The sequence below is a fragment of the Xenopus laevis genome, chromosome 1S (genome assembly GCF_017654675.1).
Source record: "Xenopus laevis strain J_2021 chromosome 1S, Xenopus_laevis_v10.1, whole genome shotgun sequence".
Taxonomy (NCBI): Eukaryota; Metazoa; Chordata; class Amphibia; order Anura; family Pipidae; genus Xenopus; species Xenopus laevis.
Window position 1 is genome coordinate 172,926,772 of NC_054372.1, and position 19,944 is coordinate 172,946,715.

At 39.2% G+C, this 19,944-nt stretch overlaps 1 protein-coding gene across 4 annotated transcripts in view; it reads left to right on the forward strand.

The window, feature by feature from the left end:
• iqgap2.S (IQ motif containing GTPase activating protein 2 S homeolog) overlaps positions 1-19,944 on the forward strand; it is a 180,809-nt gene that overhangs the window by 67,260 nt on the left and 93,605 nt on the right. For 3 of the 4 annotated variants that reach the window (XM_041573942.1, XM_041573949.1, XM_041573945.1), the window contains 3 exons: positions 7,187-7,343; positions 8,980-9,057; positions 10,778-10,854. In XM_041573942.1, coding sequence (XP_041429876.1) covers positions 7,187-7,343; positions 8,980-9,057; positions 10,778-10,854 — 312 coding nt within the window. 4 annotated transcript variants of the gene reach the window in all.

Genomic DNA, 19,944 nt, shown 5'->3' on the forward strand with positions numbered 1-19,944 from the left:
ACGTGGAAGACTGCACTGCACTCACTGGTGTCTGTGTATCAGTTGGGTATAGGGATGCATCGAATCCAAGATTCGGTTCGGGATTCGGCCTTTTTCTGCAGGATTCGGATTCGGCTGAATCCTTCTGCCCGGCCGAACCGAATCCGAATCCCAATTTGCATATGCAAATTAGGGGCGGAAAATTTTGTGACTTTTTGCCAGAAAACAAGGAAGTTAAAAATGTTTTCCACTTCCCAGACTTACTGGCTGGTGCAAATTAGGGTTTGGATTCGGTTCGGTATTTGGCCGAATCTTTAACAAAGGATTCAGGGGTTCGGCTGAATCCAAAATAGTGGATTCGGTGCATCCCTAGTTAGGTACTTATCCTTTTTACCAGAAACTCCTCCATTTAGTTACAGATGTATTATGAAATGTACAACCAAGCAACCAACGAGTAAATGAAAGTTTTAAACTGGCAACACTGTTTCTTGCACAGATTGCGCCATAGCTCTGCAGGATGCACTTTTAATACCAATGTCATTATAATTAATACATGTTATTATGCAAATTGGATATGAAATACATATACAGGTATGGGATCCATTATCTGGAAACCCGTTATCCACAAGGCTCCGAATTACAGAAAGGCGGTCTCCCATAGAGTTTATTTTATCCAAATAATCCAAATTTCTAAAAAAGATTTCCTTTTTCTCTGTAATAATAAAACTTGTACTTGATCCAGACTAACATATAATTAAACCTTATTGGAGGCAAAACCAGTCTATTTGGGTTTATTTAATTTTTACATGATTTTCTAGTAGACTTAAGGTATGTAGATCCAAATTACAGAAAGTTCCGTTATACGCAAATCCCCAGCATTCTGGATAACAGGTCCCATATCTGTATATGTTTGCTCACTCATACCTTTGATTTTCCAATTATGAAACACTTACTTTAAAAGACATTAATACAGTAATCAGCAGAGATGCATTCTACATTATAATGTCTTAGAACTAATTTAATCGTATTTGGAAATCATACATTTCTAGCACCCATCCCTTTAATCATCTTTAAATGGGAAAGTACACCATGTAGACATAGGCTTAAAGGGGCAGTATACCCCTTATTAAACACGAGTTTTATGAAAAAAACTATTATGTAGTTTTTATTTCTAAATTACACTGTTTACACTGCAAATAATTCACTCTAAAATATAAAATTTCATTCCTGAGCCAGCAAGTTTTTTTTTGTTGTAATATTGGTGTGTAGGCGCCATCTCAGGTCATTTTGTCTGGTCATGTGATTTTAGAAAGAGCCAGCACTTTAGGATGGAACTCAGTGGGACTTGGCTTATACTATTGAGTGCTCTTCTTAGATCTACCAGGCAGCTGTTATCTTGTGTTAGGGAGCTGCTATCTGGTTACCTTCCCATTGTTCTGTTGTTAACTTGCAATACAGCAGTAAAGAGTGACTGAAGTTTATCAGAGCACAAGACACATGACTAAGGGCAGCTGGGAAACCGACAATATGTCTAGCCTCATCTCAGATTTCAAAATTAAATATAAAAATTGCTCTTTTGAGAAACGGATTTCAGTGCAGAAGTTTGCTGGAGCAGCACTATTAACAGATCCATTTTGAAAAAAACATTTTTTCCCCCATGACAGTATACCTTTAAGAAAATGTAATGGTTTCTGTGGTTTCTTGTGCTAAACAGGGAAATTGAAGCTACCTGTGAAGTATTAATTTAGATTCCCTGAATACTTGTCTGTACAGTTATGCTCGAGCTATTGGAGTCCGTAATCGCCATGCATATGCAGAGCTGGACGGGTGACCGTTTTATAGGAAAATCAGATACTAGCTATTGGAAGTGCTGAGTAAACAAGGCTTAATGTTGCTTTAGTCAGATGACTTATTGGCTGAGATTGTGAACCCATCCCATCGAATTCTGCGTCCCAGTACAGCGCTGCTGTGAGTGGCGGGATAAGGCTCTATTTTAATCACTTATTAACCCAGAAAGAAATGAAATGGTTTCCTGTAAACTTACAAGTTGTTTCTTTTGCTGCCCTCTTGTGAGTTTAGCTCTCCAACTTGCAATTCCAGCAGTCTGGTTGCTAGGGTCCAAATTGCCCTAGCAACCACACATTGAGATATATATAACAGACTGGAATTTGAATAAGAGAGGTCCTGGATAGAAAGCTGAGTAATACAAAGTAGCAATAACAATACATTTGTAGCCCTACATTTGTCTGCATTTATTTTTTTATATGAGGTCAGTGACCCCCATTTAAAAGCTGGAAAGAGTCAGAAGAAGGAAAATGATTAAAAAAAACATAAAAAAAGAAAAAATGAAGACCAATTGAAAAGTGGCTTAGAATAAGCCATTCTATAACATATTAAAAGTTAACTTAAACTTGAACCACCCCTTTTACAGTCTGTGTTTATGTAACCCCAAAATAAAACCTTGTATATTGGAAAGTTGCTTAGGATCAATATTTTGTTCCATTGGGCATTTATAACAACGGTTCAGTCAATGGTTTTAAAGCTAGTTTTCTTTAAAGCCTTACATGCTTCCTCACAGGTAGGCTACACAGCTGACTTCTGCTAAATTGTTTCAAAAGTCAGAAACCACCAGGGTAGTGAATATAGAGAAGAGGGCAGAAAGATGTTGGCTATATTTACAAGTATCTTTTCACCTGTATACATATTACATTGATACATACACCAATTAACGTATATACAAATTTTTATTATTGGGATTGCCTTTAAACCTGTTGGGCAAAAGAAATACAGGTATGGGATCTGTTTTCCGGAAATCTGTTATCCAGAAAGTTCCGAATTTACGGAAAGGCCTTTTCCCATAGACTCCATTTTATCCAAATAATCCAAATTTTTAAATATTATTTCCTTTTTCTCTGTAATAATAAGAACGTAACTTGTACTTGATCCCAACTAAGATATAATTAATCTTTATTGGACGCAACAGCAGCTTTTTGGGCAGAGACAGATGAGAAGAATCGAAATTGCCGGTGGGATGGCACACGGAGTGCTTCGTTTTCCGAAGTTGCCTAAACTTCGGGCGACTTCGGAAAACGAAACGCACTATTCTGGATTCAGCCGAACCCCCGAATCCTTCGAGAACGAGAGTACCGAACTGAATCCGAACCCTAAATTGCATATGCTAATTAGGGGTGGGAATGTGAAATCATTTTTTACTTCCTTGTTTTGTGACAAAAAATCACTCGATTTACCTCCCTGCCCCTAATTTGCATATGCAAATTAGGATTCGAATTTGGTTCTGCTGGGCAGAAGGATTCGGCCAAATCGGAATCCTGCTGAAATAGGCGAATCCCGAACCGAATCCTGGATTCGATGCATCCCTAATTTAATGTTTACATGATTTTCTGGTAGACGTAAGGCATCCATTATCCTGTAACCCCCAGCATTCTGGATAACAGGTCCCATACCTGTAGTTTTTTGGGGGTTTTTAAAGAAATTGCTCCCTCCTTGCACTTATGGAAGCAATTTTCTTTAAAAAAAACAAACAAAAAATGAAGTTACACCTAACCGAAGTGCTGGCTAGTAGAGTAGTGGTATAGAAGCATTTATTGTATTTTAGTGATCACTTGCTCTGTGTTTTCTTCCCAGTACTGAGCATCCTTATGAAGGAAACATAAATCACTCTTTCCTGCTTTCACTTTTAACCCCTCGCCTGCTGTAGATCAGGGTGCTGCTTGTTGGGTACCCATTTTCATTCAGTCGCCACAAACAGCACAGCAGAATTAAAGAGGCCAGCAAGAAAAGGTTTTAAGCTTAAACCAGAGCACCAAAACCAAAACTTTTACTAGACCGTGCACTGCATTTTGAATGCTACAGAGCGTATGTAAAATGACATTCTGTGTGGCTGGTTCAGGCCTTCGTCCCTGTATTGCAGAGTTGGGGCATAAATCAGATTCGTTATTAAGATGTTCATGACACGGCGCAGGGTAAGGTAATTATTTAGTTGGTTAATGAGTCAGGTGACCATCTTGTAGAGCTTCAGGCATTGTAAGTGGTTCTGTGCCTGCCAAAATAAAGAAAATAAGAGTCTGTGTCTTATTGGAAAACACCATGTGACCAAGGGGATGAGTCCATATGCCTTGAAGGGTTGTCAGAGTTGGCTGGTTGTGTGAATTTGCTGTACTTTGTTGTCATGAAGTTTCCATTATGTGAACTTGAGCACTACAGTCCCTTTTAAGGTGCGCTAGACCCTCTCCTCTACCTTTCTGCCATATGTTTGTCTGCGTTGGTTCCCATAAATCTTCAAGCCCACAGAGCACGAAACATCTGCTACAAATATCCAGCTGAAACCTTTAGGGATTTGTATGAACTCAACTGCCTTAAATTATCCATTTACTCTTACTAGGGTTTTTTTTTTTTTATAAAGATAATATACAGTTCATATTTACTTCTTGTGTTTTTCTAGGGAAACACAGAAAAATTAAGTGATTGGAAAACGCCCTTCTAATTGTGTTTGAGATAAATTGGAGAAATGCCAAGCTAAGATGGCTAACCCTGTGAGAATCATGATCAGTATTTTGTGAGCTGTAGTTCAGCAGCTCAGTTGGCCATGCTTGGCATTAGAAGAGTGCAGATAAAAACACTTTTGTAGTTGTAATGACATATATTTGCTTTTGTTATAAAAGAATATTAAGTTTATCATTTGGATATGCATTTTACAAAACCTGTTGCGGATGCACCAAATCCACTATATTGGATTCGGCCGAAATCCCCAAATCCATCATGAAGGATTCGGCTGAATACCGAACAGAATACCGGACTGGAAGGGAAAAAGTGGGAAAAAAACAGTTTTTACTTCCTGTTTTTTTGACAAAAAGTTCTGGGATTTCCCTTCCCCCTAATTTGCATATGTACATTAAGATTTGGATTCGTTTTGGCCAGGCAGGAGGATTCGCCCTAATCTGAATCCTGCTGAAAAAGGCAGAATCCCGAACCACTCCCTAGATCCAATACAATAGGCATTGATAGTGGAATATATACAGTACTATACATTGGCAGGAGCTGATTGAGCCCTGGGCTGTCCTTTTAACATGGACCTTCTGCCCTTCACTTGGTTTGTTTTGCATCACAATTTAATGAAAATTTGGTGATGGGCTCCATAATAACTACGGCCCCCCTGGTGTTCAATCACATGGACTTTATGGTAATTCCTCACTGTAAACTAGAAGCCCAAATTGCATTTTATAAAGGTAAAAAACTGTGGACAAAGTTTGTTTATAGTCATGGAAGTGCAAGGTGACTTCTTACAGTATATGTTTATAATGAGAGGTACATTACTTAATTACAATACAAGTCATGTAACAAAGCACCAGTTAATAAAATACATTCTACACAGTAAGCTTGGATTTATCTAAAATCTATTCCTGTGGCCATATATTATACAAATATAAAATCTATATCTGGGACATGTAATATAAGAAAATACTGTAAAAAAATCTATCCATCAGACACATGTTACTGCAGCATATAAAATCTGTCCCTTGGACATCTGTTATAAGATATAAAATCTATTGGTGTACATATAACATGACATAAAGTCTATCTCTGGGGCATATATTTTGGCTGTGGGTACAGACGCTCTGTTGAATTCCCCCCTCAATTAAGTCACACAAATGTCTAGTCGGCTTATCCTGTTTGTATGTCTTATAAGTGAGTTCAAGAAGTACAGTATCTGCTTAAGTCATTACATGAAGCAAAACTTTGAATTTTCTGCTTGATTAATCCGAACAACCCTCGCCTCCCTCTATTTAGATGTTAAATACAAACAATACTCTAATTCTGCATCTGTTCCTCCTGCAGTTATGATTGACTGCTGATATAGTATGTTACCTGTCCCATTAACTGTATTCCTGCTCCATTAAAGTACAGGTATGGGACCTGTTATCCAGAATACTCGGGACCTGGGGTTTTCTAGAAAAGGGATGTTTCTGTTATTTGGATCCTTAAGTCTACTAGAAAATCATGTAAGCATTAAATAAACCCAATAGGCTATTCTTTCTTTCAATAAGGATTCATTGCATCTTAGTTGGGATCAAGTACAAGATGTTTTTGAACATTTTTGAAAAAATTGGATTATTTGATTAAAATGGAGTCTATAGGACTATCTGATTATTTGATTAAAATGGACTATCTGTATACAAACTGAATTTAGACTGGAACTGGGGCTGCTGCAGGCTGGGAGTTGTAATGCAACCTTTATCCTTGGTGTCTCTTGGCACTGGCGGCAGTGCCATAGCCTTAACTTGAAACTGATACGCAGTCGTTGGCTTTTTTAAAAACAGCTGCAAAAATGCCGCAGTTTAACGTATGTGTGCCTATAGACTTAGAGCAGAGGTCCCCAACCTTTTTTACCCATGAGCCACATTCAAAAATAAAAAGAGTTGGGGGAGCAACACAATCAAGCAAAAATTTCCTGGGGGTGCCAAATAAAGGCTGTGATTGGCTATTTGATAGCCTCTATGTGGACTGGCCGCTTACAAGAGGCTCTGTTTGACAGTACACCTGGTTTGTATGCAACATAAACTTGCCTCCAAACCTGGAATTCAAAAATAAGCACGTACTTTAAGGCCACTGGGAGCAACATCCAAGGGGTTGGTGAGCAACATGTTGCTCACGAGCTACTGGTTGGGGATCACTGCCTTAGAGGAATGGTGGTTTCCTGATATACACTTGTGTGGCCATATTGGGCACTCACTAAATGTCCTGAGGGATGAATGGTTTTGTATTTGGAATCTTGGTCCATGTGTCACCATCATAATTAGAAACATTTAGTGATTATTGTTGTTATGAACTGATATACAGTATTTACCCATTTAGAGCAAATGAACAGTGTATCTTATAGAGCTGACAAAACCATAAGTACCCTTTTCCATGTTGGAATAAAATGAAAAATATTAATTCAGATAAACCAAAAAGACTAAACAAGTCCAAATGAAGCAGTAAAATAAGTGATTGTAGCGTTTTTCACAGGCTGCCAGAACATTTGTGTTACACGTGCAGAAAATTGCACATTCTGTATATATTTCTATCTTCATGACTTGCACCTGGCTTGGTGTTTTATGGACTAATAGAAAACATGTGAGATCTGGAACAGAACCCAGATATTGTATCATTACAATGAGCCCAACCAAATCTAATTTTCCTTTGGCAGGTGGATGGAGGCCTGCTTAGTCGAAGAACTACCCCCAACTACAGAATTGGAGGAAGGCTTGAGAAATGGAGTGTACCTTGCTAAATTAGGGAGGTTCTTTGCCCCAAAGGTGATCTCCGAGAAGAAGATTTATGATGTGGATCAAACTCGGTTTAAGGTAAGTGTAGGTTCGGTCATATGTTTTCAGTTTTTTTCTGCTTCTCACAGATGTGCAATGACTGCTTTGGATATTGATGGTTTCCAGTTGGGCCAGACTATCCCCAATAGTGTAATAGAGTTTGAATCCAGTAGTAACATGATTACATCATTCACATGTTATTTGCATTGGACAGATTACTTCTCCCATTCCAGTAGTTGACTGACTACATCACCCGCATGTTATTTCAGTTGGACAGCTTGTGTCTCTCATAATCAAAGATTGGGATGAGTTTATAAAGCTTGGAATAAAATTGCTAAACACTAACAAAATAGTTTTTTTTTTATCCAGAATGTTTTTATCAATACCTGGAACAAACACAAGTTATTGGATGGTAACACCGTTGAGTAAGCACCCCCTGTCCAGGACAAGTTCACCTAGTCCTCCGCAGCTGTTATGAGCTCACTGCATTCTCCTATAAATGAGACATGTTTTTCCTGAATGCTAAAATATTGCACTGCTCTGCCCATCTATCCGGTATTTGCAAATTCACATTGTGACTACATTTTCGCAAATGACTCGCAAATGAGACGGGTCTGTGCGTGAGTACAGGCAATTTGCAAGGTTGTTTTGCACGAAAATAGCGTTGACAGTAACGAAAATTCCCAATTTGCGTAACTGTTTTGCAAATATTTTTTCCGCCACCAAATTTGTGGTGTAATTCAAACGCAGAGTGTGCACATAAATATTTGCAATTTGTGATATTTAAATAGCTCTTCTAGACATTCGCAGTGTGAAAAACAAATTTGCAAATCTGTTTGCACACTCTTATTAAACATAACCAGGCGCAGGGCACATATTTTCACTGTGCGAATAATTCTGCCCTTTGCGAAGTTTATAAATGAGCCCCACTGACATGCAGAGAGTCTGTCATATGTGGGAGGTGCACAGGCCTGGACTATTAAGGCCCCCATATTAAGGCTGATAAAAGCGGCCGACAGACCCGAGTCGGCAGCTTATTGGCCCGTTTGTGGGGCCATCCGACGGGAGTCCCGGATCGATATCTGGCCAAAAGTCAGGCAGATGTCAATCGGGCAGGTTAAAAAATCCTGTATCTTTTCGTTGATGCGTTCCCGTGATCCAACAGCCCGTTTGGCCTCCATTCTGATTCGAACTTTGGGCCCTGGGGCCCACTATCAGATCAGCCCACTTCAATGTGGGCATATCGGGGAGAGATCCGCGCAAAATTGCCAAACGAGCAGATCTCCTGGTGTATAGTCAATAGTCTATGGATTCTTGCAAATGCCAGAGGGCTTATTTTGAATGCCAGTTGGGACCTGGCATGTGCATGTTTTGTGTGCAGGGAAAAGGCAAGTATCCCCACATGAGATATCTGTGTTGTAAAGTCCAGAAGCCACACCTGGAGAACAAACACACAAGAAGGGAATTGTGATTAGCTGCAAAACTTGGCAAACTTATGGCACTTTTCTTTATCGAAGGATAAAGAGGATTCGTCACTTAATTCACACCTTCCACAACCCTGTTTTTTGCAAAGGATTTTGGTTTGCAACATGGAGAATTTTTTACTATTGTATAAATATCCCCATAAAAATAATTGTGAAATTAACTTCTTATTCTCTTTTCTATTTCTATTTAGCGTTCTGGCCTTCATTTCCGGCATACTGACAATACCGTGCAGTGGTTACGAGCCATGGAATCGATCGGACTTCCTAAGGTAACTTCAACTTAGGATTATAAAGCAGCACAATTTAATGAAATGTTTGCTTTTCAATTAGTCCTTTCATCTACATTGTAATTTCCTGTTGCTTGTTTGGAACTGGAACTTGGTAAGACTTGATTATGAGTAGTAATTTGATACTTCCTTCCAACTTTGTGTTGGTGAGGGGAAACACAATTCATGTATGCAGTCTAACCTTTTACATGTAGTGGCCAAAATATGAAACATACCACAAGCTGGACAGTAATGTACCACGTTAAAAAAAACATTTATATGAAACATTTATATTGATATTTTTCTGGGGCAAATACAAAGTAGGAATGCCCAAATTTAGTTATACAATAACTGGCCGTGAGCTTGCTCTGCTCTACTTATTACTATTCTCTGTTATCCAGAATGCTTGGGCCCTGGGGTTTTCAGGATAAGGGACCTTCTGTAATTTGGATCACCATACCTATACCTTGAGTATTCCATAAGTATTCTAAGAATTATTTAAACATGAAACACACCCATTAGAATTTTTTCCTCTAATATGGATTCATGCAGCTTAGTTGGGATTAAGTACAAGGTACTGTTTTATTATTATATAGAGACAAAGTAAATATTTTTAAAAATGAGAATTATACGCCTTAAAAGGATACTGTCATGGGAAAAACATTTTTTTCAAAATGAATCAGTTAATAGTGCTGCTCCAGCAGAATTCTACAATGAAATCCATTTCTCAAAAGAGCAAACAGATTTTTTTTTATATTCAATTTTGAAATCTGACATGGGGTTAGACAAATTGTCAATTTCCCAGCTGCCCCAAGTCATGTGACTTGAGCTCTGATAAACTTCATTCACTCTTTACTGCTGTACTGCAAGTTGTAGTGATATCACCCCAATCCCTTTCCCTCCCCAACAGCCACACAAAAGAACAATGGGAAGGTAACCAGATAGCAGCTCCCTAACACAAGATAACAGCTGCCTGGTAGATCTAAGAACAACACTCAATAGTAAAAACCCATGTTCCACTGAGACTCCTTCAGTTACATTGAGAAGGAAAAACAGCAGCCTGCCAGAAAGCATTTCTCTCCTAAAGTGCAGGCACAAGTCACATGACATAGGGCAGCTGGGAAATTGACAAAATGTCTAGCCCCATGTCAGATTTCATAATTGAATATAAAAAAAATCTGTATCTCTTTTGAGAAATGATTTTCAGTGCAGAAGTCTGTTTGACTGTCTGTCTGTCTGGGTGATTTTGATTATAGCCAGCAGGAAGGCAGTTTGGGGAGATTAGTCGCCGAAGAAGAGGTGATTTGTCGCCGGGCGACTAAATCTCCCTGAATTTCCACTTGTGTTTCTGCCCTAATAGCTTTGTGCTGTCTCAGTGAGTAGCCCCAAACATTTCAACTTCCAAGTGTACAAAACACCTGACCATGTTGTACTCAAGTGGGCTGTTACCACTAGCTGGCTCTAGCAGGCTCTATTAGCCCGCACCTTTGGTTGGAGATATTTTTGCCCAACGGGTATCCTTTAAGCATTATACAGGCTCTCTGCTTTATACATTGTTTTTCTGCACAATTCTTTTGTTTTAGTTCAGTGCCTCTGGCCCTTTATTTATGTATCCATGCCTTTGCAGTCTAACACAAACACTTTTTTATGTATGATGAGAAAACACATGCTTACTTTTGTTTTTGTTTTTTATAATACTATTATATTTAATTTTTGTCTTTAGATATTTTATCCTGAAACGACAGATGTTTATGATCGTAAAAACATTCCCAGAGTCATTTATTGCATCCATGCACTAAGGTAAAGGAAATAATACATGCAACGTATAATCATAATGCTGTATGAGTTTGTACTGAGTTTTAAAGATGTATTTAAATATGTATAGTTATCATACCAGGAGCCCCAAATAGATATTTCACAGCAAAAGAAAGAAGCCATTGTACATATGGATCGCATAACAATGACATGTATTTCTAGCAGTCCTATAGAATAGAGTTATTAACTGGACCTTGAATGTTATTGTTTCAACTAAACTTAAAGGATTCTGTCATGATTTTTATTATGTGTTTTTTATTTCTAAATTACACCGTTTACACTGCAAATAATACACTCTGCAGTATAAAATCTAACTCCTGAACCAGCAAGAGTGTTTTTTTTTTAGTTGTAATGTGTAGGCAGCCATCTCAGGTCATTTTGCTTTCAGAAAGAGCCAGCACTTCATGATGGAACTGCTTTCTGGCAGGCTGTTGTTTCTCTAACTGAATGTGTCGCAGTGGGACCAAAATTTTACTATTGAGTGCTGTTCTTAGATCTACCAGGGAGCTGTTATCTTGTGTTAGGGAGCTGTTATCTGGTTACCTTCCCTTTGTTCTGTTGTTAGGCTGCTGGGGGGGGGGAGGCAATATCATTTCAACTTGCACTACAGCAGTAAAGAGTGACTGAAGTTTATCAGAGCACAAGTCACATGACTGAGGGCAGCTGGGAGACTGACAATGTCAGATTTTAAAATTAAATATAAAAAATCTCTTTGCTGTTTTGAGAAAGGGATTTCAGTGCGGAATTTTGCTGGAGAAGCACTATTAACTGATGCGTTTTGAAAAATGGCAGTATCCCTTTAATTTTCTCAGTCAGATTGAAGAGACCTAAGGACTATGGATTTTTTTTTTCTTTTTAAATTAGGGCAATGCTGTCTGTAGATGCTGAGCCACTTATGTCTTATACTAGAATTTCTGCTGCAAATTGTGTTGAAAAGATGTTATGCAAAAGGACTGAGAAAGCCATAGATGCCCTGAGGGTTTATTATCCCATAGAGGGCATTGGATGCAATGCTGTCCTCTTGAGTATGTATAGCCCTCCCATGTGATCCGATAGTTTGACCTTGATCAAATTGATGGTGGTCAAATTCCACAGGTTTTTTTTTTAACTTTTGCCAAATTAGTGATTATGTCCCTGTATGGCTTCATTGGGGATGGGAGCAAGCAAAAGAGTCAGAGGGCACTGGTGAATTTTTGGAACAATGCAAGTTGTAAGTAGCTTTTGTTTACGGAGTAAATGAAGTCTCTTGTGCGAGAGATTCTTTGTTTAAAGCTTAAAGGAGTTGTTCACCTTCAAACACTTTATTTAGTTCAGTTGGTTTCAGATAGTTCACCAGAAATAATTACTTTCCATTTTCTATTTGTGACTAATACCACACTAAGACAGTTTCATTTTTCACCTTCTAAAGCAGCTCTGTGGGGGAAGGGGGGGAGGTTGTCGACTCTTTAAGGGTAAGGCCACACAAGGAGATTCGGGGAGATTTTGTCGCCTGGCAACTAATCGCCTCAACTTTTGCGCGACTATCTCCCCGAACTGCCTCTGCGTTTTTCCCCATAGGCTAGAATGAAAAGTCGCCTGCGCTAATGCCCACGCGGCGATGTGTTTTCTATAGTCGCCTGAAATTGCCTCACTGACCACTGCAGTTCTCACTGAGAGGGTTGTAATGGCGCCCATGGGCCTTTTTTTAGACCTTGTAGATTGTCAAACATGGTGTTTTAGTTGTACAGATGTGCACTACATCCTGAGAAATTTAGTATAAGCTAGTGAGTTAAGTTTCTGAGGTTATAGCACACTCTGCGTATTTTGAAAATAAATTAAGTATTGTATGTAGTAAGTGTGGTGTGAATAGATCTGTAGTCAAGTCTTTACACTTAATCCTTTATAGGAAGGAAGCCAATACATAGACTGGAAAAGAAGAACAGTGCATGTGCAACATGTGCAGTTTGTTCAACCATCTGGTCTGTGCAACTACTTCAATCCATCATGCACACCCACCCATTCTTAGTGGTTTGGCTCAGACATAGTTATATTGTAAAACTCTGTACAGCCCTTGAGCAGACTTTAATTCATAGACTTTTAATTCATATGTTACTTTTCTTAAATTCAGCCAGTTTGCATTTCTTACCAAAATGGCACATAGCCACTACTCCTAGGACAGGCTTTGTAACCTTTAAAAATGGGACTGCCAAATTTAGTTAGAATTCAATGATGGAAGACCATTCAACGATTCTGCCAAAAGACCACACTTGATTTGTTGAAACATCATCCAAAGGGCCCCACACTTATGCAGGCTCTCTGCTTTGTGTTCTCCCTAATAACAATTAGATTATTTTTGTTCACCATTCTCTTTTCCACTCCAGACAAGGGTTTCTTTATCTTTCCTCTTTAAATATTTTTTTTAATACTCATCACCCCTTTTGTCTGCCTGTCATTATCTTATCTCTCTGTCCCTAAACCAATAAGGGCAGAGACACACGGGCAGATTCGGGGAGATTTTGTCACCTAGCGTCTAATCGTCTCTTCTTCGGGGTGACAGTCTCCGTGAACTGCCTTCCCCCCTGCCTTCCACCTGCTTAAAATGAAAAATCTCCTGCTCCAATGCACTCGCGGCGCTTCGATTTCCAAAGTCGCCCGAAGTTTCCTCATGAGGCAACTTTGGGCGCCTTCGGAAATCGAAACACTGCGAGTGCCATTGCACTGGCATTTTCTCATTATAGCTGGGGTAAGGCAGTTCAGGGAGATTGTCACCCCGCAGAAGAGGCGATTAGTCGCCAGGTGACTAAATCTCCACAAATCTGCCCATGTGCACCTGCCATAATGTTTCGTTCCTTCCTCCTTTCTAATATTTTCTTCCCATTTGTCTTCTTCACCTTCATATTCCTTCCCTTCTTTCCATTTGGCTCTCCAGTTTTACATTTGTCTTTTACTGTCTTTCCCACTTTTTTCTTGTCCCTCACCCTCTCAATTTTTCGTTCTGCTCTGCCATCTTTTTTTTCACTTATGTTCTTTGTTCTTTACCTTTCCATTTGCAAATTATGCTCCCCTTTCTCATCCCATCTTTTCAGCCCACCACTTTTAATACATTGCTTTACCTTTCACCCCCCATTTTTTTGCAACAATCATACTCAGTTTGTGAGTAATTTGGTAATTCTTTCTAATGAAAATCATTTCTATTGAAATCAGTTGCACATGTATGTGGACAACAATGGAGCCATGCAGGGATTGGTTACTTTTAACAGCAGTTTGAATGATCAATTCTTGTGTGGATCCATTGTTATTGCAATTATGCATGATCACTTCTAAAAACATTAGACTTTTAGGAGGGAATGAGCCACTTACTTAGAGTACATAGAGGCATAGTGACGGAGACCCAGGGACTTGGGTAACTGTTGGCTGAAGGTGATGCACTTGTGGGCCAGAAGCAGGCAAACCGTTGCTTGACCTGAATTAGATCATGCACCAGGGATTGATAACAAGTGTTTGTGAAAGGCAGAATATATTATTAAAATTTATTTTTCTATATTATCATTATTATTATTTAATCAGTTCTTTACGGATGATCATCAACATCAGTCTTAATTTCCTTATAGGTAAATTTCATTAGAAGCCAGGTAACTTACCTCATATGTTGTTTAGAAGAAACCCATGCTAATGGGAGGAATATACAGTGCAAATGTCTCACAGTACATGGACAGGGTCCTATTGTTGTGTGTGGCAGCAATTCTAACTATTTTGCCACCATGACACAATGATGGCTGCAATAATGATGGCTTATTGAGGTTGCATATATTTATGTTTTCTCTGTAGATCTTTACATCTGCAGAGTAAATCTACTTAATTCTAAACTGGAGGGATTTCGGTGCAATTTACAGGCACCGTGGTGTGCATTCAAGAGGAGGTGGCTACTGTAGGTTTTTTACATAACTGCACATTAAGGAAGATTCTGTCAGACAATTTACTGCTGCATTTCTGAAATAGAAACCACACACAGTACAATCGTTCCCTCTGTATAGCTAGTTCTGTATTTGTTAAGTGAAGTGTGACATGTTAGAATTTTGTTTCAGTTAGGCAAGATACCTCCATGCTTCTTTTAACCAAGTGATTTTCTGCCTTTGTGGACTAAAAACATTTTAAGTAAGATGCTGCATTGGGCTGCAGAACAAAAGTAGTTGTTGGAGCTGATAACATGAATTATGCAACATGGAGTGTGTTTGTTTTATGTAAACAACTCCCTTACAGAATCACTGCTGTACTTATTGGGGACAAACAACAACTAAAACTAGTGTTGTATAGGTACCCTGGGGCTCAGCACCAACACCACCTGCGTGCGTCCTACATGCTCTGACTCTAACCCACCCTTTCCCAATTTAGGTCCAGCCAAAATCAGCATACTCAAATTTAGGTCCAACCTAAATCAGCAATATCTTATTTAGCAGCACCTAACCTGCCCATTACAATATCACCAGGGGCACGTGTGCATATATAAGAGATGGCAGCTGCTGGGTTGAGTTGGGGTGTTCTGGGTTAAAGGGGTCTATGGGGACCAAGGCACTATGGGATTTTTCCCAGTATCCCTGCAAGCCAATCTGATACTGGCTACAGCTTTCGCTTCCCTTCTATGTTTCTTGTTGTCCTTTCACTTACTACTTTCCTTCTTGCACATTTCACTGGATTTCTTTTGGTTTTCCCACCTCTACACTTTCTCTTCTGCGTCCCTCTTCTTTTCTCTTTCGCTGTCTCTTTAGCTCAGTCTACTGGCAGCAAGAAAATTTGCTGATAACCAGTGAAACACCATTAATCAGCAGCTGGAAAGCTAACCACATTAAACAACCAGTAAAAAAACTATAGTTTATATTTGCACATGGAAACAATGGCCAATATTTAGTAGTGTTGTTTTGGGAAAAAAAAGGTTTACCTAAACTGGCCATTGATGTGCAGATTTTAACCTTGTATCAGACAAACGATAGAACATTGCAATCTTCCAATCTGCCACTAACAATTCAGATTAAATAAAATAATAAAAGAACAAATCAGACGAGTTCTGCTCTTGATAGCAATCGTATGAAAGTTATGAAATACTGATATCGTCAGATAGGCAATACATGCAGAGAAATTAGTGTTAGCCGACATAAATCTTTTAACCTGTCCGATTGACTGACCGACTGATGGTATCAAAAATGTCGGGATGACCCACATACGGTCCGAAAATTGTACGAAACCTCGATTCAACTGTATATTTGAGTCTATGGCCAGCTTAAGTTCTGAAAAAATGAAGGCCACTTGTGTTTGAATAAGGAAATGTAATCACGTGGTCCTTAGTGCCACAAATCCGAAGTTGTCTATCTACCTAGGGCATTAATTCCCAAACTCCACAACTCAGAGCAGTGATATAAGGAGCTTAGCCTAAAGGCCAGTTCTAGTATGCCTATTGTTATCCTTGCTATACCTGGAACCTTGTGTACGATTTTTAGCGATAACCACTTATTTGCTGATCTAGATAATATTGGAATTTTGATCCAGTACCTGATAAAACAATGTTTTCATGTCTCTGTAAACTTTTAATGGGATTAATGTGGTCCCTGATGCAATGTTGATGTCAAAGAAGTCTGAACACTTTAGGGCACATGAGGCATTTTGTATTGGCAGTCGCTACAATCTCTGAATCTCACTTCCAATGAATATGAAAGGGAAACACTATGGGTTATCTTGAATTAGTTGAGTTTGGGGGAACTATATTCTTCTCATTCTTTCAATAATGGGATGCCTGCTGGACAGCAGAAGATTTGGCTGTCGATTTGGTTGTAATCAAATTCTTCCCTTGTGCCATGGCCCTTATGACTGGGATTCCAGATCAGATTTTAAACTGCATTTAACATCGTTGAATGTACTGAGAGAGCATGTCCCAGTTTCTCACTATTTAGTTAATCTACCCCAGTGTCATTTTCAGTCTAGCTGTATCCTCTCTGGAATGAAATGTTTGGCTTTTCTCATCTCTAATTATATGGTGCTCCAAACAGTGCAAGGTCAGACAGATCTGTGAGCCTGAGAAGCGCCCAGCTGCAGTAGGCTGTTCCCCTGCTGCTGTTTGGAGAGGTGTTGCTGTGGAAGTGAAACTGGAGGGATGTTATTATCCTTATATACAGCAGTAAAAAAGACAATTGATTTTTGGGATTTAATTATTTGTTAGACTTCTCTTAAAGGTCAGTGGGAACTGCTGCTCCTCCTCACATGGTTGCATGAAACTTTATTGTTTAAAGGTATACTGTCATGGGAAAACATTTTTTTTTCAAAATGAATCAGTTAATAGTGCTGCTCCAGCAGAATTCGGCACTGAAATCCATTTCTCAAAAGAGAAAACAGATTTTTTTATATTCAATTTTGAAATCTGACATGGGGCTAGACATATTGTCAATTTCCCAGCTGCCTTAAGTCACTTGTGCTCTGATAAACTTCAATCACTTTTTACTGCTGTACTGCAAGTTAGAGTGATATCACCTCCTCCCTTTTCCTCCCAGCAGCCAAACAAAAGAACAATGGGAAGGTAACCAGATAACAGCTCCCTAACACAAGATAACAGCTGCCTGGTAGATCTAAGAACAACACTCAATAGTAAAAACCCATGTCCCACTGAGACACAGTCAGTTACATTGCGAAGGAAAAACAGCAGCCTGCCAGAAAGCATTTCTCTCCTAAAGTGCAGGCACAAGTCACATGACTGGGGCAGCTGGGAAATTGACAATATGTCTAGCCCCATGTCAGATTTCAAAATTGAATATAAAAAAATCTGTTTGCTCTTTTGAGAAATGGATTTCAGTGGATAAAACATGTTTTCCAATGACAGGATCCCTTTAAGTAAAAAAACCCATTTACATCTGCCTTTTATTTCCTTCCACTACCGGTAGCCGTGTTCATCATCCACCTTGAGGTTTATAGAATCTACTTCCTGCTTTGCGGGCTCATTTCCTGTCTGAAGAAAGAACGAAGCCACACACAAACATTCCCAATAGTTTATTTCTGCCTTTTGCCATCAGTGAGTTGTGGTGATAGGAAACGTGTGTGTGTAGGGGTTAAATAACAAATGTGATTATTTTTGTCTTCTGTTGCGCTAGTGCACCGCTAATCATGAGCAGTGGAGTAATGATAGTGTCAAATATTTAAACTTTAAGAACTACTACTTTCACTTAAAATAATTGTATCCATCAAGTTCACATTTTTGCTAGTGTAGGGATGTGAAAATCTTAGACACCCTTACCCATTACAGACAGGCACATCCCTAGTAATATGGACACCTCAGTGGGTCCTTATGGGACCTCGTGCTTATGTCATCCCTGCAGTTCTCACAGTGGATTATAGAGGCACTGTGGTAAAATATATAAGGGCTTGAAAGCCATGAGGTAGAGGCCATTGCTGCTGAACCTTTCCTCTGTTAGGCCACAGAGGTTAGGGGTGGTGGAACTCATCCTGAGTTTAGTGAAGTGATAGTTATACCCTTTAATAGATCACTCTAGGAGTGATAGATAGGGTATTTAGTCGAGCAGCTCAAAGCTCCGCCGAGGAGATTAGAGGGATTAAGATCCCGGGTATTACTGACCCCATAGTAGGGCCTAAGTGTTAAGATCAGGGAAGTAAGAGTTTCTGAGTTCCACTTACTGTAAGGTAATCCTGAAGATTGGGGAAATACCTTCCAACAAGCTGCATTGTTCTCTACATGTACTCCTTACTCCTCAGAGAGTTATATTCACACAGTGAGTATATTGTGTAACCTTGATTGATCTCTGTTTTACTCTATGTTTCATGCTCCATGGTGAACTCTGGTTTTGGTTAATAAACTCCGTTTATTGTTTAAGCAAATAAAACTACTGGCGCCCAATCTCTTGTGCATTGCACACAGTTACAGTTACACTATACCCTGCCTCCACCCCGCTGCGAGGGCTTACCCCTGAGAAAGAGAGCTCATCTGTGGCCCCAGGCCACAAAGGAAAGTAGCTGAAACTTCACATAAAGCAGTTTACTATAGCGCTACACTAGGATTAAATCTATCTAACCTCTAGAAAAAGGTGGGGAAAAACCCTCTGAAACTGTCAGAAGTTTCTTCTAGAAGTGACAGCTGGACCAGGTCCTTCATAAACATTGTACACTCAGTTGCCTTGTTTGTTTTCACTCAATAAAAGTGAGTTAAAGCCACCAATAGACATGCAAAGTATACCTATAAATTAGGCATGCTTGACCTTTCCAGGAATTTCATAGCTGTACCCCTGAACATTGCAGGTCTCTCTAAAATACAATTATCTACTAGCGTGAATAGTACAACACTGCTTTACATAGCCTCTGTGGTCCCCAAATAGCTATTTTCAAATACATTGGGCCCTTGGTTCTACCACAGTTTCGCAGTATTTGACTATATACAGTACTTTTTTGTGCAGGGCATTCTCTTTGTGTGGTTGGTCAGCCAGGCTAGTTACTCTTTCTATTTACTTCTTTGGAAATTTTTCTGCCATTGCTTTTCTCCATAAGACCTGTTGAGAAGCTAAGAGACAAAAAAATTTCACTGGAAAAAAAAATAGAATTTTCGAGATTTATTATACCGAGGATGGAAAGAGTCCAATCCGAAAATCTGGCACCTCAGACCTGCCGAGGTTGTATAAAAGTCAATGGGAGAGGTCCCTATCCTATTTGGAACTTTCTGTGGTCTGCGCTGAAATTAGCCTGAAGATCTGACTATTTCGGACTTTTCAGGCAAAAATACAAAAAATTTGGGCTGTCCGGGAAAAACCCAGGAAAAATCAAGCGATTCTGGAAAAAAATTGTACCATTCAGGTTTACTCTTCATTTTTTTTGTGTTTGTCCCCAATTTAATTGAATTTTTAATAATAAATAAGCTCCAACCGTGGATTCTAGTTTGGTCAGACTTTTTTAATTAAAATAATCAGAAAAATTTGGATTTTGATAAATAAGGCCTCCAGTGTTGAGTCTGTAATATTAGGATAGGCCAGGGCCCAATTCAAAAATACTGCCAGTCTGATATTGAGGATGCGTAACTGCCAGACAGCCAGACACTAAAGTATATTGCATTGT